This window comes from Antrostomus carolinensis, unplaced genomic scaffold (assembly GCF_000700745.2).
Source record: "Antrostomus carolinensis isolate BGI_N321 unplaced genomic scaffold, ASM70074v2 scaffold6030, whole genome shotgun sequence".
In the NCBI taxonomy this organism is placed as follows: domain Eukaryota; kingdom Metazoa; phylum Chordata; class Aves; order Caprimulgiformes; family Caprimulgidae; genus Antrostomus; species Antrostomus carolinensis.
In genome coordinates, this window is record NW_010286375.1 from 79,568 (window position 1) to 100,827 (window position 21,260).

Genomic DNA, 21,260 nt, shown 5'->3' on the forward strand with positions numbered 1-21,260 from the left:
TTGTCCTGACATCTAGTGGAAGGTTCACCATAGCACAGATGAGCTCTGGCTTTGCACAGAGCCTGAGGTGGGATCAGCCTTGGCTGCTACAGCAGCTTGGTTTGGGTCTGAAATTAGAGGAGAGGATGAGAGGAAATGGCCTCAAGTTGCGCCAAGGGCAGTTGAGATTGGAGCTGAGGAAGAATTTATTTCCTGAAAGAGTTCTCAGGCATTGGAAGGGGTTGCCCAGGGCAGTGGTGGAGTCCCCATCCCTGGAGGGATTGAAGAGTCATGTAGATATAGAGTTGAGGGACGTGGGTTAGTCAGGGACTTGTCAGTGTTGGGTTAATGATTGGACTCAATGATCTTAAAGGGCTTTTCCAATCGAGGCCATTCTGGGAGTGCACACAGTGCCCCTGAGTGATTCTGGTTTGGGTGATGTAGCAACAAAATCAAGGCTGTGCTGGCAGGAAGAGTGGTTCCCATCTCGATGCAGCACCATGGAGCAGCGTGTGGAGCTGCAGGCTGGTGCAGCAGCGGCACAGAGGGATGTGTACCAGCAGCAATCATCTCGCATGAGTAAATTCATTGATTTCGGCAGGTTTGCCTGAGCAAAACAAATGGAGCTTGGAGCTTGACACTGTTGCGGTGCCTTAGTGCATCTTGATGTTGCGTGCAGTCAAATGTGCTTTCAAATTAGCTTCTAGGTGTCTTGCTGTTTCATCTGGGAATGGGGCTCCCAGCAGCCCTACTTCTAGCTCTTTGTGACCTGAGGCATCCTGATGGTCCTGTTAGCAAAAAGGGGCAAAAAAACGAGCTTACAGGTGGGTTTCTGAAGGCAGGCTTGGTTGGAGGTCTGTTTTTCCAGAGTTCCTCCTGGGAAGCGCAGGAGGGAGAAGGGCAGCAGTGATACAGATGACAGGAGATGTGCCCAAACGCACAACATCCCTCTGTTGTCAGTGCTGTCACCCAGCAATTGCAAAACACCTTTCCAAGGAAGGGAGAGCTTATCAGCAAACACATCCCTAATCTGATAGCTGAGGTACTGAGCACGTTTTTCCAGGAGATAAAGCAGCGTGTTACCCATGGCAGCCTCACGTGCATCACAGCTTCCTCCTCCAATCCCACAGTTGGTTTCTAGATGGGAAATCACATCCAATTGCCTCCTGCGTGCCTGGGAAGGATAAGCTGGGGTGAGCCAGGTTCTCTGCATTTGTAGGGCTTCCTACTCTTCTGGCAGATTTTGGTTGAATTCTGCCTGGACAAGGTGGGAAAAGCTGATGACCAAGTTTAAATGTGACAGTCTGGGTAGACAAGGGGTGTTGTGCTGTTCTGATGAGTGTTTTAGCACAGCTAATTGTGTTGATTTGTGTTGTGGCCTTACTTATTTTTTTGTTATTATTTTTTCTCTTAATTGAGTAACCTAAGACCTAGAAAGAATAGGAAGGAGAATTCACTCCGTTGCAGAGGATCAGAATGAGATCACTGTGATACCAAGGATCTCACCTTAGCATTATTTTTAATGCTGGAGCAATGCCAGAGTTTTGCCGTGGCTTCCTCTGCAGTCACCATCATATGTCCATCAAAATCTCTGGTCTTCATTTCTTCTTACTCCTGGCCTGGCTGTGGGCACAGCAACACCAGCTCAGGCACCTCTGGAAGTGACCAAGCATGGTTATACACCACAGATGTATTAAAATATGAAAACACCAATTAAAAAGGGTGCATATTTTTCCCTAAGTCCTTCCTGGTCTGGCTCTCTGCACAGGTTAAGTGGAGACTGAACCACTGTGCCTTAATTTGCAGAGGCTTATTTTTAAGCTGGTGTTTACCCCTCCTTTCTCCTCGCAACTTTTACAATCCAGCTGTGTTCCCTTTTCTGTCCTAAGTACCCTTTTGTCCTTCCCTAGCTTTGCCCTTGCCATCATTCCTTTCCCACCCATCAAGGCAGTTCTCCATCCTACCTGCTCATCAGCAATAAGAGATGAGGAAACTGCCCCTCTGCAGTTTGATGTTCTTCCAAATTACCATCCCATGGGGGTGGATTTGGGACCCCCTGGGGCCTGGTTGCCTTCCCTGGAAGTATGGGCAGGAGGGGTTATGTTCCCAGCTTTCCTGCCCGCTGGAGGACAAAGCAACCAGCTGGCTCCAGACCTTCATTATTCACTTCCCAGCCCAAAATATAACCTCTGAGAGAAATAAAATAATTGTTGGCCTGCGCTGGGAAGTGTCTGCTGAAGTTTTATGGTGTATTTAAGGAGATTACTCAGGTGTTGGGGCATTCTTGTGGCAATGACCCTAGCCTGGGCCCTGGTTGTACATTTTTGTTTCTTTCTTTGATTCTTTCTTTCTTTCTTTTTTTTTTAATTAAGACTCTTTGCCTTGTTGGTCCTTGGGGACTTGACTGGAGTCTGTTCGCCACTGGGCTCCTGCATGCCCCCTGGAGTATTGCTGTAAAGACCCCACCTCATTTACACTCCTGGTGTATTTATTGTTTGTTAATGGAACAGTAATAACGTTTTTTGTGGTTGTGACATGATTGAGAACGAGAGGCCCTGACTGTGCTCCATCGATCGGTGCCTGCAAGCTCAGAAAGTCAATATGGAGCTGTGGGCTCAGTCCATGGCTGGGAGCCAGGGCCACTGCTCAGAGAAGCTGGCTTAACCCTTGAGACACCACAGTCCTGGTTCCTCTTGTGCTATGCTGTCAGAAGGACCAAGGGAGGACTCCGTGTCCTTGGGTGTTGGACTTCATAGAAGATGGGCAAGCTGGGAAAGGTCCCAGCAGTGGTTTGCATCTTGTAGTGGTCTAGAATTAGTGAAAAGAGCTGTGTGACTTTATCAGGCTCTACTTTATCACGGCTCCTACGTGTTGTCAAGCTTTCTCTTCTTCTCCCATTAATGTTCTACTTCTGCTTCAGAGAATTCAGTTGCCTGGCAGGATGGATGCTGACCCTGGCGACAAGGGCGTCTGTATTTCTGCCATTTCTCCAGGCAGGTGCAGAGTTTTGCTGGCCAGGCTCCTCTAAAATGGCCGTGCAAAGCCAATCAGCAGCAGACACAGTGTCCCCAATGGTATTGCTCCACACCCTGCAATGAAAGGCATAATTTGCATTCTAGCACAGACGGCACATCCTGCTTTTTTGAATGTCCAGAACAGAATGTAATACAACATATTGTGCATAGAGAAGGGATGAACTCGCAGAGCCAGGAACTGCAACTGTATTAAAATACTCCTTTTCAATTAGAGCAGCTCCTCTTCTAATTTGTTTATTATTAACCCTGCGCATAGCTCATGAATTTACATGACGCTTATATGTGTACAGTGAGGAACATTTCCTCTGCCTGCATCTGATAGAAAGACTTTTTATTTGCAATCAGGCAGGTGCACTGAATGAATATACCAACAATATTCAGTTATGTTAATATTGGCCAACACTCATTTAGCTCTGTTTTATTCATCATGTCAGTTTGTTCGTTCATCCCAGTTATTTTATAATGTGAAGAAGAGTTTGCGTCACCAGCAAAGCTGCGGAGCAGCCTGTTTGTGGGAGGTTTCAGAGGATTCATCTGGGAGTAGGGTGGTTTAGAATGACTTTGGTTTCTTCGAACAGTGGGAAGAAGAAAATATGGCACTTAGGAGACCAGAGAGCTATTTCGTGGGTACTCCCAACTGGAATGAAGAAAGTGGGAATATGTGCACCTTTGAATGAGGTGAGCTGCAGCATTAGGGCAAACTGCAGCTCTGTCACTGACCCCACTGTGGGTTTGGGAATCTGGGGTGTCTGGGTGCTCTGGGCTTGATCAGCCTGCCTCTTCTGTCTTCCGAGACCATACAGTCATTGTGTCCCAAAGGACTTACTCCCTCTGAGGATAGTTTTGCATCTCAGAAGTATAAGATTCCGAAAATCCATATTGGGGTTCTGAAAGGCTTGATGTTTTCAGGGTGCTCTTTTTTCCATCAGCTACCTTACCTAGAAGACCCCAAATACCGTGAGAAAGATCTTCTGGTGTGTAATTTTCTGAGCAGGGCTGAAAATGGCAGAAAAATGATCATGGAGAGCATCACTTAAAACAAATTTTGAGGCTCAATACTGTGGGCTGCTGGGTACCACTCTGTCCATCACTGCCTACTACTCGTGGAGCCTGAGCACTAACACACCAAGCTTTCAATTTAAACATTCTCTTGAAATATTGCATTAGTGTTTGCACTCGGTGTGACATTTTAGAGCTCTGTACCAAATGAAAGTTGAAGTCCCCATCCCTGGCTGCTATGTATCAGCAAATCTCTATTTACATAATGAGAGTGACACAGATTTACACCAACTGAGAGTCTGCATTTCTTAAAGGCATTCATGAATTTAAATTTACAAAGTGCTTTCTGAGTTTGATTTTCTTCCATATCATTGCCCCCTGCTGCTCCACCCCACAAGGAAAAGACCTCACACACCCAACCTGAAACAAAAAGAGGTGTTTAGTTATAAAAACATCACACCAATGTTTGTCAGGCCAGTACACACAGAGAGATAAACAAGCTCATTCCTGATCCATCATATGCAAGGCTGGAGTTAAAGAAGAGAGAGAGAAAGGAAAGAAAGTTTATTATACAAAATGACTCTGGTCTAAATTATTTATTGTGCTGCTGCTCCAACAGATGGGACTGCCCTCTGCACTTCATCAGTGGAGTCAGGGACTCTGGTGTCAGCCAGACTAAGTAAACAGCATGAATGTAACATCATGAGCTTGTCTTGAAAAATAGATGGGCTGCTGTGTTATGCAGTCTCCCTTTGGTGCCGAGGGAGCTGCTGGGTGGTGGGGTTTTTTGTTTGTTTGGGTATTTTTTTTTTTCCTGATAAATCACTGGGAGCAGCGTTGTTATTCTGGGCCAGTTGTGGTGCAGACCTCAGCTCCTCATCCACCGCACTGCTCTGCCCTGTAATTGTGGTGCAGGTCCAGCTGCAGCCCAGCCGTAGCGATGCACAGGGTGGAGTAGAGGCAGCTCTTCACCCCCACCCTGGTGCTGGGCTCTAATTTAGGGCTTGAAACTTTGGCTTGAACGTTTTGGGTTCCTTTTTAAGAGGACGACGACGAGGGAAACTTTAAGTTGAAGATGGAATAGAGGGAATGGAAGAAGAGGGAACAAAGAGATGCAAAGACGTGCGCCAAGATCTTTCTGGAAGACAGTGGGGCGAGGATGATACTTCAAGTGCTTTGGTTTGGTTGTTTGGTTTTAAAAAAAAAATGTTCTGATTTTTAGGGACTTTGCTATCTATTTCTCTTTTCGTCCTCCCTCTTCCACCTTTATCCATCTCCCTTTGCCTTGCAGGGTGAGTGTGCGACTCTCTGGGGCAAGATCTGGCTCTTCTGTGTCCCTGTGACGTGTCTATATGTGTCTGTGATTTGTGGCAGGGTTTTATTTTCACTTTTGTGTGGGATCTGCATGGGCTGGAGGGCTTCAGGCAGGCTGAAGAGGGTGAGAGCTAAGAGATGTACGTTGCTTGCCCTTCCAAGAGCTTTGCTTCTCCACAGTTGGATTTATTATGGGTTTTTACTAAATAGGGGAGTGTCCAAGTCGTCAAGCTTGGGCTGTTGGCCAGGCAGTCCTGTCTATCTTGCCATGAAATGAGCACTTGGACTCCTCTTAGCCTCATTGGGACATGATCGAGTCACTCTTGTCTTCAGCTGGTGTGAAAATTGCAATTAGGCATGCACATTGAGTAGTTGGATGTCATCCTCATTTTGCATGTAAGATTGCTGGATGGATGTGCAAATTCATGTTAACTTAAACATTTTGCTAAGTACACAATTGGGAATACAAATAATCTATGGGCTGTTTTAGGAAAATTGGCCATATTTGATTATTTATAGCTTCATCAATAGATCTTTTACTGCATTTTTGTTTCTTTAGTAGAAGTTAAAGATACTCAACTGATGTTAATTGAGATCCAGCTCCATTGAGATCCTCAGAGTTTTGCTGATTTACAGCCGCTGACAGGATCACTTCATTGTAGATGGAAGTAGTCTCATAGGACTAAAAAAAAAGAAAAAAACCCAAAAACCAGAAGAGAGAAAATGCAATGACCCAGATGACTGAACATGTACAGAAATGTATTTATCTTTCCACATTTCTATCTCACTGACCTGAGTTATGAAGTTTCATATACTTTTTTTAATAGGTTTTAACAGACTTAACTAAACATTGATTCTATTAACTTGGAACACTGCTTGCTAGAAGATTGCATATGGCAGATTATGGAAATAGGGGGCCAGGATGTAAAAAGAGGGAATTACTAAGAGAAATCCTGTGCTTCCACAGAATTTGCCATAGCGTTGGATTGCCTACATGCTCAGTGTCTGTCAAGATAAGAAGCCTTTTGTATTGTGACATGAGCCTTTGTAGTCACAACTACTTATGTATGGACGTGACTAAAATAATGCTATAGAAGTTTATTTTTATTTCTTCTTCTTGTAGGGACCACCTGGTCGCCCAGGTCTTCCAGGAGCAGATGGTTTACCAGGACCACCAGGGACAATGCTTATGTTGCCTGTAAGTACAAGCATAACTTAAAAAAGCATTTACATGAATCAGGCTTCTTGGTTTTGCTGCTGCTTAGTGCCTGTTCTTGTAGAAGTTTTCCATCCCTTTTACACCAAGGAAATGTTTTCCTTGATATATAAGATGGATCCGGATGGTTGTCTTTGTAAATATACTTTTTGCGAGCACGGTAACTTCTTCACTGATCAAAAGCACAGGGCGAGTGGGTTAAAATTTCCAAAAGTGATCTATAAGCTTAAGTGTTTCTGACTGGGTGTGGTGTTGAAGAGTGAAAGTCATGAAGAAGCAATGGAAGACACTTCCAAGGGTCTAATCACCAGACAGAACCCTCCCTCCTAAGTGAGGAACCTCTAACGGCGCTTCAAAACAGGTGCCAAAATTGTAAGCACCTGAATGAACTGGTCTCTTTTGATGCTCAGTGGTTAATTTGCATTGGTTTTTTTTTTTTCCTACATGAAGCTAGCAAGTACCAAGTCAGCCTTCTTGGTCCTGGGATGCTAAAGGAATGGTTATATTTTGTCTGCTTTGATGTGAGAAAGCCCTAAGGAAACCAGCTGCTGAAAATAAGTGGTTAGGTACCAACGGGAAAGTCTTTAGAGAAAAACCGCAGCACTCTTGTACAGGCTCCAAATGGTAGGGTGATACTTGTGTATGTTCTTGGCAGGATGCCCTGGACAGTCTGGGCCAAGTGCTCAACATGGAGCTTAGCTGGCCATTACAATACATTTGTTGGCCCCTACAGTCACCAGCCGTGGGCCTATAAATTGCATCTCTTTGAATCTGCTTGCCAAGTTCATGTGGTGAGATACCTAGTGCCAACGAAGCAAAATGCAGAGGTGAAATGGAGGTGAAGGAGCCGTCCAAGTAGGTTCTGCAGCCTGGAGAGTCCTTCTTGCAAAACCCCAAGCACGCATGCAATTAAGGCAGGAGAAGGGTGTGTGTCCTGGCAAGTGGGCTTGTAGCTGTTGGGGGTGGAAGAGGCAGAAGAAAACATTAAACTCCTTCCCTTTCAAGTTTGGGAAAATAAAACATTAATGCTTGGGGGTTTTTTTAAAATCTTTTGTGTGCTGGAGGATTCTGGCTTGAACAATAGACCAAACTCTGTTCTTTGAAGCACACTACCACACTTGAGAAATGCAGCCTTTGTCCTGGGGCTAACAGGCAACTACAGACAAATAACCTGATGCAATCCCATCTCTGGGAGTCTCCTGGCCAACAGCATCTGTACAGGGAATATCAGCCCGGTGAGAACTTTGCACTTAGTTTTGAACAGTGGTGTGTGAGGTCCTTACAATTCAGAACCTACAATCCCTCCTATTGTGTGTTACTTTGAGGTGGCAGAGTTTACTGTGTGGGTACGGACATGGGAAAGGGTTGGTTTGTGCCCATGAACTGGGTAACCTGAGAGCACCGTGGTCTGGAAAGACAGTGATGAGATTGCGCCAGTCATGCTGAAAAGAGTTGTTTGGGAGTCAGGCTAATGTGAGGGTGGAGACATAGCAACCCTGTGACCTGCTTTCTCCATCTTGTTCCCTTCAGTTCCGCTTTAGTGGAGGAGGAGATGCTGGCTCTAAAGGACCTCTCGTTTCAGCCCAGGAGGCCCAAGCCCAAGCCATCCTGCAGCAAGCTAGGGTAAGTAAAGGGTGGTGGGGATGTCTCTTGCAGCAGGTGCCTATGGAAGTGGACAAGAACCAGAATAAATGTATGAGAGAGATCTCCATACTTGTACCATCTATGGTGCTAGTGGTGGTAACAGCCTCTCATCTGAGATAGAATTGCTTGTGTGCCTTGAGGTGATGACATCTGGATGGCTTAACCTTTTACTAATGACCAGCAATAGGCCAGACCCTAGAAACATGGTTTTAAATTGCCCACAGCCCTTGGACCAATCCTTCTGCTGGTGCCAGTAGATATAGACCTGTTGGCTTCAATTGTGTTTGCTGTTTATGCTGATAGTTTTGAGAGTCTATATGAACAGTTGTGATATCTGCTGTAGAGGAGGGATATCTATCTTTCTTTTGTGGGGTTTTTTATTGTTGTTGTTGGAGTTGGGATTTTTTTTTTTGTTTGATGTTTTTTTGTGTTTTGTTTGGGTTTTTTTAGTAAATTGTAATTATTAAATGTGTGTCACAGATGTAGCTGTTCCCAGCTCCACAAATCTCAACAGGCAGACTGCAGTTTTCTTTAATGTATTTATTTGGAAATACATGATGACTCTCCATGCAACCTTTTTTTCCTCAGATGACATTATTGATCAATGATCAAATAATCCCTGGTAGTGTTTATTATGTAGGCTCACTGGTGAAGCAAGGTTGGCCATGCACGTTCCCAGTACAACTCCTGTTGCCTGCCTAGATGAGTACCTTAGTGTATAAGGCTTTGTACTCATCTCTTCAAAATAAACAAAAATCCAGCCAGTACAGCTTTGAAATTTTTCTTCTGTGAGTGCTTGTATGAAGTTATATTTGATCGTTGGGATGTTAAAAGCAGAGGTGCCAGAAGAACGATTACAGCACGGGAACATGTAGGGCCCCCACAAACACCCTCCTGCTGTGTTCACCCTGATCTTGCCCAGAAGGGACCAAATTCTGGCTGTAAGCACACCCTTGCAGTAAAGGGGAGAACATAGGATTAGGGAGGCAGATCGCAAAGGGACACGGCTTTGGGGGATTTACTCTTCTCGCTGCCAAACGCAGTCATCCAGGGACAGAGCTTTGGTGTGCTCCTCAGGTCCACAACCCACATCTGTCTGCAGCTGGGTTGTGTGGCTTGGATGTAGCCAATCTGTCATTCAGAGCTGTTGGTGGTCACTTTAGCACAGACTTCTTGGGTCAGTCTGCTGAAATAGGCTAAAAAGCAATTTATTTCACCCTTGAAGGATGGGGTCCATGGGTTTCTCCACCCAGCTGGGTGGCAAATACCCCTTTTAGGTTTATAGTGACATTTTGGCTTAGCTGAGGTTGTTCTGGTTTCCATCCAACTCCATTTTTACAAAGGAGTTTGATTTTATACATATTCAGGTAGAGTGCCCTGATGCCACCAACCACTACATTTTCCTGTCTATTAACCTTGCTCTGAGAATAATGTGGGTGGATTATGTTTCTGGTGTTACCTTGTCAGTCTTAATTTCAAGGCTGCCTACAGTTTTTCCATCAGCATTTTATTTTGCTGGGAAATAGAGGTTTAGACCAGGTAAATATTTTGTGAGAAGCATCTACTTTTTTCAGACTCTCTGTTTTTGTTCTTTTTTTTTCCTGCCTGTTGAAAATCGTGACTATTATGAAAAAACAAGGAACCTCCCTCCACTCACTCAAAGTCCCTTTTCTCTGTGTTGTGGGTTGGTTTTCATTCTTTGGGTTTTTTTTAATTCTCAGGTTTTGGGACAAATTTAAAAAACAAATCCTGGGTGACTTTTGGGCTATGGATAAAAAGTAGAATATTTCCATAAAGGGAAAAATCCATGTCTTGGTTAACTTCAACCTATTGTCAGACAGTTTCAGCTGAAAACCCTGATACCAAAGGAGAAAGGGAAATAAATGACATTTTTTTTGTGGGGAAGTTACAGGATACAGCAGGAAAGGAAAAGAAATCCCGCAGAGGGGAGGATATTTTCCTTCCTTTTTTGGGGTTGTTTTTTCCTTGTTGTTATTGTTAATTGCATTATTAGGCTAATTTATTCCCTTAAAATTTTGCTTTCATTAGTCACTGAACGTTGTCCCAACCGACAGTGTTTCAGCGCATCTTCATTTTAATGGGATGTTGTAAAAAGATGCCACATAACCTAGCATTTGTGCAATATTTATTCCAAGTGCAATCACAAGTAGATTTTAATTACTGGAGTACACAGATAATTACAACTCTTTTAAAGTGTTGAATTGTCATGAGGGAACAAATTGTCCAAGTGATGTTTTAAAGTGTTGACCAGCCCCATTATCCACCATGGAAATTACTAACTTGATGCACGGTTCCACAACTCCTTAGTTATTGAACTAAAAGCCCCTTGTTGCAAATAGAATTGTTGCTCTGTTTGCAGGTTATTAAATAGTAAAAAAAGGAAAAAATCCCTCCAAAATTTAACTCCTAGGATCATAAAGAAAAAATTCTCCTAAACTGAACTGGGATCATAGATATGTGAACAAACCCCTGCTCAGGCAGAGTTTTGTCATTTACTTTCAATAATTTATTGCCAAAATTGTCCATTTTATTGTGTCTATATTTGATGACAGAAAAGGGGATCTGAACTGCTTAGGCAGATTCTCATCTGGCTCTGAAGATGGTGAGGGGACTGGAGTATCTCTCTGATGGGGAAAGGCTGAAAGACCTGGGTCTGCTCAACCTGGAAAAGAGATGAGTGAGAGGAGATCTTATCAATGCTGATCAATACCTAATGCTGATCAATACCTAAAGGGCGGGTGTCAGGAGGATGGGCCCAGATCCTTGTCGGTGGTGCCCTGTGACAGGACTAGGGGCAAACTGGAACACAGGAAGTTCCATCTGAAGATGAAGAAAACTTCTTTACTGTGAGGGTGCCAGAGCCCTGGGACAGGCTGCCCAGAGAGGTTGTGGAGTCTCCATCTCTGGAGAGATTCCAAACCCACCTTGATGCCATCCTGTGTAACCTGCTTGAGGTGAACCTGCTTTGGCAGGGGGGTTGGACCGGATGATCTCCAGAGGTCCCTTCCAACCCCCACCATTCTGTGATTTGTCATTTTTGGGGCATGGAGAGAATGTGTGGCTGGTGGCGTGATAGTAGCTTTGTCCTTTTGCAGCAACGAAGTAGAGACACCAACTAAGCAACGTTTCTCTCTATGTTGCAGCTGGCACTTAGAGGACCAGCGGGTCCGATGGGTCTAACAGGACGACCGGGCCCCATGGTAAGTGAATGGATGGGCAAGCAAGGATGGAGCAGAGCCAGCTGGTGCCAGCTCCATCGGTTCTCTGGGTTACCTGGATGAATGGCTCTTTTTTAAAAAGGTGTGAATCTTCCCTCTGGCTTTGTTGTGGAAAAATTTAATATATCGCGTTCTTTGTCCAAAGGGACCCCCGGGAAGTGGAGGGCTAAAGGGAGAAGCTGGAGAAATGGGACCTCAGGTGAGTAAATCAAGCAACTGGGGGGACCTGAGGGAAATGAAGGTATGGAGCAGCCAGTCTTGCTTTAGAGGCTGTGATGGAGTGATTCAGTAACCCAATGCCAGCTGAAAGCAGGAAGGTGTGGGAGCATCTGTTTTGCATATAAACATCCCTCCAAGTATCCGAATGCAGACTCAAGACATAATTTTAAGCCAACAGCATAAAATTCTGCAGGTGCTAGTCCTTTCCTGCAAAGACATCCTGTAAATACAAGATAGGTTGGAGCATGGGGAGTCCACTAATGCTCAGGAAATTGTTCTTCCAAGCTGTAAATCCTGCATCAAGGGAAGATTCCCATTTTCTAATGGTGGGGGAAGTAATTTGTCTCCACCCTGTGGAGCTGATTGCAGGGCAGAAGTTTTCTCATGGATAAATGTGTGCAATTCCTGGCCAGAGGTGCTCAGTCTTCACCCTTTCCTGTGTATTTCGGACCACAGGCTCTACTCAAGGGATTCACATCCCATTTTGTAGTCCTGGTGACCCTGATGACCCCAGCAGCACCTGATCTGTGATACCAGCAGGTGCTGGGTCTATCTGTCATGCTTTTGGGTGATGGCATTTCTTCTTCTCCCCTTGATGCACTGCAGGGTCCACGAGGCATCCAGGGTCCTCCCGGTCCAGCAGGAAAGCCAGGTCGTAGGGTGAGTGTCCCGGGAGCTGCGCTGACGACTGCGTTAACTGCAACTTCTGCTAGAAATTGTTTCTGCTGCCAGTTTCTGAGTGCCGAGAGCATTGCACAAGAGCAGGCTGGTGGCCAGCCAGTGACTTGTCCAGGATCTCTCCATCCATCTGGGCAGACGCAAATGAGGATGAGAGTTAAAAGCTGGCCATTGTGGGGAGAACTGCAAGTCCATGCTTCCCATTCTTTTGTCTTTGGCCTCCCCTTTCCCCCTCCTCCCCCCCTTTTTTTTTTCCCTCTGTGAGGTTGTAGCTGCATAAATACTTGAGGTTGGTTTGGACAGTCTCAGTAGGGTGTGAGGAGGATCCAGTCCCCAGAAGGTTTCTGGAGCTGATATGAATTGTGCTTGCTCACTCTATCAACATCCATGATGCTGATTTTTATTTTACACCATCCTCTGGCTTGTTGTGATTTGATTTGCCAGAGGAAGAAATAAGAAAGTGAGGTTGTAGCTGCATAAATACTTGAGGTTGGTTTGGACAGCCTCAGTAGGGTGCGAGGAGGATCCAGTCCCCAGAAGGTTTCTGGAGCTGATATGAATTGTGCTTGCTCACTCTATCAACATCCATGATGCTGATTTTTATTTTACACCATCCTCTGGCTTGTTGTGATTTGATTTGCCAGAGGAAGAAATAAGAAAGTCTTTTGAGGGATCAACTTGTGGCTTTCTTAAAAAAAAAAAAATTAAAAAAATCTCTTTTCAATTTGCAGATGTCATCATTAGCATATCTTAAAATGTGCTGGAAGATAATTATTTCAAATTAAAGTTAAAATCAATGACCATGTCCCAGCATCCCTTGTAGTGAAGTAGCTTTGCTGCCATTTGTCTTACATCCCTCATTAGCACCAGGCTGAGCCTGGGATGCTGCTTCAAAAACAGTCCAGCATTTTTTCCTTCGCCAAGGGAAGCTGCTCCCCAGCTGAGGAGCTCTGACTTAAATAAAACTTCACTTGGTTGCAGACCAAAGAGCAGATGTCCCTGTGGTCCTTGTCTTACCCTTTGTATTTGACTTTGCTTTTCCCTGTTTCAGGGACGAGCTGGCAGCGATGGTGCCCGGGGAATGCCAGGCCAGACGGGACCGAAGGTATCGCCTCATATTTGTGTGGTTTTGGAATCTACATCTGCTTTTAGCAAATGTGAACTGAGGGACCCTGGGCAAAAGGAGCCCACCTTCATTGGAGGAGGTTGTTGAAATGGTCCAGCAACTCCTGTCATGGGCTTCACATTCGGGAGAGGGAAGTTAAACACACACCTGGAAGGCAAAACAGCAATCTTTCTTTTCTTTTCTTTTCCCTTTTTTTTTTCTTTTGATGCAACTTTTAAAAATTGCTAGATTATTTTAAGAATGAAATATGCTCCCTTGGCTGCAGTTATAGAACAAATACTTTGGAATCCCAATTATGAAAAACAAACATGAACGAGCAGTTGGAAACATCTTAAAATACAACTACCAAAAAAATACCTATTAACTGGGTGAGGAAATGTAGAAGGCGTGGTGAGGAATTTTAATACCCTGTGTTTTTATGTGAGACAAAATCCCTTCATTCAGCTGTGATCTGGTGGTATTACCAAGCAAGAAAGAAGCTGTTCCACTGAAATTGAATGCAGAGAAAGTTTGCTCAGGGAATCATGTATCAGAAGCTTTTAAGTACTTTATTATGTAGGTATTTAAAGCTGGAATAGATGGGGGGTTTTGATACAGAGACAGGAGGCTACAAATCTGTTATCCAGTAAAGGGCTTTAATGAGCGTTGACTGCCCTCAAAGGAGGGGATGCCAGGGAAGAACGGGAAACAGAATAATGAGCAGCTCTGGAAAGGAGAAGGAGAATTGCTTTTAGTGGGGACAGAGTGATGTTTTGGGACCTACTAGAAGGAAAGAGCTGTTGGTTCCCCTGGGTGCATCTTGACCAGCCTTGGCCAGACCAGTCTGTCTTCCAATCTGCTCAGGTGTAATCGACATTTCTTTCCTTGCTAATAGGTAAAGGATTTGTGGAAAGGAGGAACTGGTACTATTTTCACATGCCATTAGTATGTGAAAAATACAAGTGGCTTCACCTCTTTATGGAGAAAAAAGGACTTTTCTATGTAATGGGTGGTGCTCACTATCTTCTGCCCTGGGCACTAGGAGATGGTGTCACCTGGGATTTGCAAATGCCTGTGTGTCCTCTTTCTCTTCTAAAGAGTTGAGGCTTTTGGGAGAAGGCTGTCTCTGTGCATTCCTGTCCCCATTTCCCCCCAGAACACAGGAGAGTGGAACAGGGCTCAAGTTTGAAGAGAAAGCCAGTTACAGCTTGCCATGGGTTCACCATGAGCTCTCCATGTGCCATCCTGGAGAAGCTGTGTGGGCATGGGTGGAAGCCCCGGGAAGGCAGGTTCCTGCCATCCACCTGCTCTAGGACTAAGGGGATTTTGCTTTTCCTTTCTCATACTTGAATTTTTCAATGTTGCTCGTTTCCTTTGGGAGCATCCCCAGACCTGGGCAGGGGACATGAGGAGGGCACTTAGGGGATGTTCGCACAGTTGTTTGCAGGTGGATGCTGGCAAGTGCTGCCTGCGCTCTGCCAGCCTGATGTTGTGTGACTTTCTCAACACAGTGCCAAGTAGAAAGGAACGTGCCCAACCTTTTAGTAGAGCTTGTTATTTTCAGCTTTGGCATCACGCTTCCTAGAAGGATGCCCAAAACTCTGTTTGGCCCAGAGCTGCATTAACAGCAGCAGGAGCTACTGGAGATGGGTAAGAAAAGAGGTTTACTGGGAGCCATCCTTACCTTGGTTTGCCTTCCCAGCATGAGTCATTTGGGGCTCTATATCCCCTGTACATCCCTGCTCTCAGCTGGCTTAGAGCAGGCTGCTCTTTGCGGGGTGACATGGAGATGCCCCTTTCACAATACCCTTAAGCATTCGTGTGAAGGTGTGAAGTCACCAAATTTACCAGCTGATAATAGGTAAAAATGATAGGTTTTTAGGTAGCAAAAAAACCCCAAAAACTGTCTTCTGATCTTGACTTCATTAAGACACTTTCCAGAATTTATTTGTATATATATATTTGTTTCCTTGGTGTGTCCAGGAGGATTAAAAGGATGTGTGGGATGGATTGCAGTCAAGCTCACGGTGGTGTTTGGGGACCTGTTAGCAGACATGGAAATACCAGTGTCCAGTTTACTCACCAGTGGATTGTTGTTTGTAATTCTATGGAATTAAAAATAAATAAATAAATTGGATTAGAAGGACCTGTCTGGAAGGGGGGTGCTTTAGATACTGGAGAAGTCACCCAGAGAAGCTCTGAAATCCACATGGAAAAACATTTAAAACTGTAGGTGCTGGGGGAAGAGGGAGGAGGAAAAATGACTGAGTTTTTTTCTTTTTTTTTTAATCTATAACTTTAAAATAATCAGTGGTCTGATGGGAGGTGATGGCTGAATGCCTGGGGGAGAAAATTGATCCCTCCTTGGCACAGAAAGGAAACAAATTGGAAAGATGTTCAGCAGCAGGTGGAAATGTGTACTAAACTGGTTTTTCTTTCAGGGTGACCGAGGCTTTGATGGCTTGGCTGGTTTGCCTGGTGAGAAAGGAAATAGAGTAAGTGATCTTCCAATTGTCTTCTGACCATGGTCTGTAGTGAAACCTTGGCAGGAGGAGGTGACTGGGAGATGCTGGGAGGAGGGCAGTTATTGCTGGGGACAGGCCACAGTGATGCAATTAAGAGAAGATGAGAGTGTCCCGTGAGAGTGTATGGGGTGTCATAGCATCCCTCACAGGCACAGCATTCACAGGCTGGGAAGCTGTAAGATCTTTCTGAGACTGCTTGAAATTGGAAAAGGGGGGAAAAAATTGCCTTAATAAAATAAAGGCTAAAAAACAAAGCAAGAAGCAAAACCTGCTTTTAAACAGTGCAGTTGTGGATGTAAATTGCAAAAAAAAAAAGAAAGAAAAGGATTCTTCTCTTTGCTTTATAATTAAACAGTGGGGAGAAAAAAATGCAAGAAGCTGGTTATTTTGGCAGGCTGTTCGTGCAAAAAAAAAAAGAAAGAAAAGGATTCTTCTCTTTGCTTTATAATTAAACAGTGGGGAGAAAAAATGCAAGAAGCTGGTTATTTTGGCAGGCTGTTCGTGCCTCCCCTCCCTAGAGAGCACAGCCATTGCTTTATAAAACAAGGGAGTGTTTGAACAATGGAGATGGAATTGTGATTACAAGCTACACAGGAAAGGGAAGATAGTGCCTGAGAGAGATGCTTAATCAGCCAGAAATGGAATAGTGTACCTTGGGTAAAGCAAGAACTGTGTGCAGAGCATGAGTCCCTCTCCTGAAGGAGCTACAGTGCCTGCTTGGTTCCCAGGCACCTTGTGAAGTGTCACCAGAACATCCCATGAGCTCCAGTCCCTGCAGGACATTAATCTGACAGTGCTGGAGCCCACGTGTGGTCCTGAGCAGGTAGAGAAGGACTTCTGCTTCAGAGAGCATGGGGAGATGAGAACTGTGAGGGTGTGAGGACCTTCAGCACATGGTGCAGACAGAAAAGAGAAGCCTGTTGCTTGGTTTCTCAACGTTACCTAAGATTTTATATTGCCAGAGTGTCCCTGCCTTCTCTGCAGCTTTTCTGTTTTTTCTTCATAGGGTGAGCCAGGCCCCCATGGACCCCCAGGGGCACCCGGAGAGGATGGGGAGAGGGTAAGTCCATGTCTGGATTCGGCAATCCTTTGAATTCATAATGAGCTCCTGTAAACAAGAAGCAGATGCAATATCAGCCCAGAGACGTGGCAAGAGCAGCCAGCACCGGTGTGTCATCTGCTGCCAGTCAGTAGTGGCAGCACCTCATCCTTGTGTCCTGGGGAAGTTGTGGTGGCCGTGATGAGAGGGAAGCAGAGCAAGGGGATGGGAATAAAAGGGAAAAGAAGGATTTGTTTTTAGAGATCTGGTCGGAAAACTCAGTTTTTCTTAAAGTAACACAAGAAAAATTTGATCCTTTAGGTGTGCCAACTACCACTTCTGATTTTCTGAGATCCAGCAAATTGCAGCAAGATTTGGGGAACAGAAATTCCAGACAGATGTGGAAATCCAAGATTAAATTGTTTGCTTCTCCTTCCACAGTGTTTAGTCAATGCTCCAAGGCCTTTAGCAAAGCTCAGATTAAGTGATTACAGGTCTAGAAGGGCTGGTTTAAGAGGAGGGATTGAAAACGCTGAATCCATACCTGTGAGGAGCATGTGGTTTGATCAGAGGAGTGAGGATGGGTTTCCCAAGTTCTAATCCTCCTCCATGATGTTTTCTTTCCACCTTTGGCTATTTGTTTCCTCTGTAAAGCACAGAAAATAATTTCTTCCTCACCACAAGGTTGTGAGGATTAATTAGTTGCGGCTGTAAAGCGCTTTGAAGTTGAAAAGACCAAACCTGTGTTTTGTGGGGGAAGAGCAACTGTCTGGAGAACTTTAATTCCAGAGAGAAAAATAAACCATTCAAGGTGTGTGGGGAGGGCATAGCTGGGAAGAAGAGTGGGACTTTTATCAACAGAAGATGAGGGTTTACAAGGGCTGGCTTCTGGGATTCTTTTCCTAAGAGGGAACCTCAGGTTGGGAATCACCATCCAATACTCCTGGGGGATTAGTGGGGCATCAGCAGGAGATGGGAGTGGAGTGGTGAAGAATTAACCCTTTGCTGCCTCTGTTTTATTTGAGAAGCCCTAATTTGGCTAAGTCACGTTCTCAGGGCATTGCTCCCACGTTGGCTTCCTGTTCAGTTTGGTACTAAATCTTGCGGTTATTGACTCGCACGCCCCGAATTGTTTCTGCAATATCTTGTCTATTAGCAAAATCCATCTTTATAAACATCAACATGAATTATGAAGTATCCTTACAGCATTTCTAATCCTTGGTAAATTCTGCACACACATTAGTACTCTCTAGGCTTACGAGGTCTTCCTTATGCACGGCTACCCTTTTATTACTCCAGGGAAGCTGGTTTTCTGCATGAATCTTGTTTAACAAGAATGAAACACCTGTGATGTGACTGAAATATAACTAGTTTATATTCTGTCTCTTTTGCTGCTTCTCTTTGCACCTTTGCTGCTGAGCAGGGAGATGATGGAGAAGTTGGACCCAGAGGTCTACCTGGAGAACCTGTGAGTATCTCCTCCTTGGGCTTGACATACAGCAGCATTACTTTGATACGGTAACGGTGGTTTAGGGGTCCTGTGGTGCTAAGCAAGACCCCTGAGGTCTTGCAGGGACTGAGCATCTCTTGCTTGAAGATTCATGTGAATAGTTTAGAGAGTATCTGTGCTTTAACAACTTTGTTTTGCTTTGTTTTCACTAAGATGGCTACCAAGAAAAAAAGATGCTTTCTAGGGTTTTTCGTTTGATTGAGCTTTTGTGTTTGGGATTTTCTTTGTTTGTTTTAATGAGCAAAATTCTCATTGATTTTGTTTGCTCAATGGCTAGTCTCTGAAAAAACTGCAATTGTAAATGTAAAGCTTAGCTTAGATTGGTCTCATACCTTTTCTGCATGTATCCTTCTTCCTGCTGTGTTATGTAGGATTCGGGTAAGTAGGCTGTGGTAGAAATTGTGCATGGTAAACATAGGTGGAATATGGTTTTCATGGGTGTTCATAGCAAACTCCAGTGAGAAAAGGCTTTGTCCACTATTTCATGGGTAACGACAGCAACTAGCCACACAGCTCCCATCCTTACACATGTAGTTTTGTGTGGTGTGAGTGATTCTTTTTACAACTCAGGATGAAATCCTGGCAGGATTGAGCTCAAGGGGACTTCCAGCTCTGACTTCAGTGGGGTCAATATATTGTTTACAGTGCACAAAACATAAAGCTGCAGAGTTTGTCAATGTCTGGACCTCTGCATGCTGCCAACACCGGAGCAGCTGGACCAGGGCTAGTGAAGGAGGAAGGGAGTTCCTAGTATCAATAAAGTTAAGGAGAAAAATCTCCTGACCAAGCTTAAGAAATGCTTTCAAGGAGCGTCCCACCGAAAAGAAACAGTTGGGTTGTCAATTTGAGACTCTGAAAGCAGTTTTTACCCCAATGCCGAGTAGTTTTTTCTTTCTTGGCAGTGGTAAACTCTGCTTTGGCTATCTGTAGGTTTTTATGTGTAGTACAGTTGTTGGCTACTTATTTAATCCAAAATACATTTCCTTTGTTACGAAAAGAACATTAACAAGCTATCATTTACCATCAACTTTGCTTTCAAAATATCTTATTTTGTTGTTCTAAGGCCCAGCGTGGTGGCCTGAGAGTAATTGATGAGAACTGTTGGATACACTTCATATGAGAAAGGGAAGGGTTGGCATTTAATGGGCTCAGTGGAACTAAATTATAGATGAGATGTCTGATTAACTTCTGGGAAAGATTAATCAACCCAGCTATCTCCTTAGCACATGTCTAAGCAATAACTTGTGGGTTATTAACTTCTTAAAAGCATTTATGTGCTCAGGTAACACAGTAACAAAAGAGGAAATGAAATGATGATAATGCATGCAGGGAAGCTTATTTTTCTTTCAGCAACACAAGTGAAAATATCCGTGATAGCCAGAAGAAAGGTTTAAACACCATTACAGGAAACTTTTTGTCATCAATATATACACCTTAAATCTGCATGTTTGCCTCTTTCTCTGCCCTGAGCCAAAAGAGGGTCTTGAGGGTCTTACCAAATTTAACAGCAACTGAAACTAGTGGTGGGACTTCAAATTTTCTTTCTCTTCATCCTCTTCCATTTTCTTCCAGTTCCCATCACCAGCTGATACAACAGAGTTTCTGCTCTGCTGGGGCTCAGTGTGCAAAGCTTTAGCCCATGAAGGTCTCCAGTGGCTGAGACAGACCACCCAGTCAGTGCATCCAGTTTGAGTGGCAAACTGATTTTTTTGTTGTTGTTGTTTTTTTGTTTTTTCAGGATCAAATTCCCCCCAAGCCTCTAAGAGCAGACACTTTCTTAATGCCTCCTATTTTACCCTGTAACATTTCATTTTAATTCCTCTGTCCTCTCTGCATCATAAAAAAGGACATATAATATTTGGGCAGACAGATGAAACTGCCCATCAGTCAAGGACAATTTTCCTCTGTGACAGTGAATGAGTACTATCCTTATAAATACCCAGAGTCCTCCTATGGTCCCTAATTTAAGAAAGGGCTTGTGTTTCAAGGGTGAGCTTTCAGATCTGCAGCTGAGTGCACACAAGAGCCCCTCCCTCTCCTTTTCATGACAAACTCACCTGAAGGCTCGAGGCAGAGGAAGTGCCAGGGTGTGAGCTGCAAACCCTCCTATTGAATCAGTACAGTTCTCCTGCCATGGCTCTGCTTATTCAATGTGTTGCTTCAATCCTACCAATTTCCATTAAGATGATGATGCAAGGTTAAATCTGGTGAGAAAGCTAGAAATGGAAAAAAACCACCATGATACCAGGAGTCCTGACTGGTTAAGGTTTAAGAACTGAATGTGTTTGAAAAATGTACGTTTATGTTGCAGGCTGAAAACATTTTCCAGCTTTGCTAAGTTGTGTAGATGGTCAATGATAAAAAGTAAATCTGGAGAGATTTTGAAATGCTGACCCTGATGATCTGTTCGTGGTATCAGGTCATTCTTCATAATGCTCCCTGGCTAGAATGACCTGGCCTGACTACAAAGTGTTTTGCACCATGTGAGTTACAGGGTAACCCAGGAATATAATTAAATTAATTTTAAAAAGTTAAAGTGGGTCTTCTTCCAATGCAAAGAATAAATGTCTGACATTATTTACCTTTATAATTCAAGGTTATATACACACAGGATTTCTCTGACTGGTCTGTAAATCAAGAAAGCTGTTGTTTTTGCAAACCAGCAAAGTCATTTCTGTGCCAGCCCTGACACTGCCCTGGGCCCAGCGATGCTCAGCCGTTCACTAGTGCACCCCGATCCACACTCACGCAGCATGAA

At 44.2% G+C, this 21,260-nt stretch overlaps 1 protein-coding gene across 1 annotated transcript in view; it reads left to right on the forward strand.

The window, feature by feature from the left end:
• LOC104523499 (collagen alpha-1(V) chain-like) overlaps nucleotides 1–21,260 on the forward strand; it is a gene marked incomplete at both ends in the record, with an annotated part of 85,401 nt that overhangs the window by 43,027 nt on the left and 21,114 nt on the right. Inside the window, 9 exons of the mRNA XM_010166133.1 lie at nucleotides 6,451–6,525; nucleotides 8,074–8,166; nucleotides 11,352–11,408; nucleotides 11,572–11,625; nucleotides 12,252–12,305; nucleotides 13,375–13,428; nucleotides 15,870–15,923; nucleotides 16,960–17,013; nucleotides 18,416–18,460. Coding sequence (XP_010164435.1) covers nucleotides 6,451–6,525; nucleotides 8,074–8,166; nucleotides 11,352–11,408; nucleotides 11,572–11,625; nucleotides 12,252–12,305; nucleotides 13,375–13,428; nucleotides 15,870–15,923; nucleotides 16,960–17,013; nucleotides 18,416–18,460 — 540 coding nt within the window. The remainder of the gene's footprint in view (nucleotides 1–6,450; nucleotides 6,526–8,073; nucleotides 8,167–11,351; nucleotides 11,409–11,571; nucleotides 11,626–12,251; nucleotides 12,306–13,374; nucleotides 13,429–15,869; nucleotides 15,924–16,959; nucleotides 17,014–18,415; nucleotides 18,461–21,260) is intronic.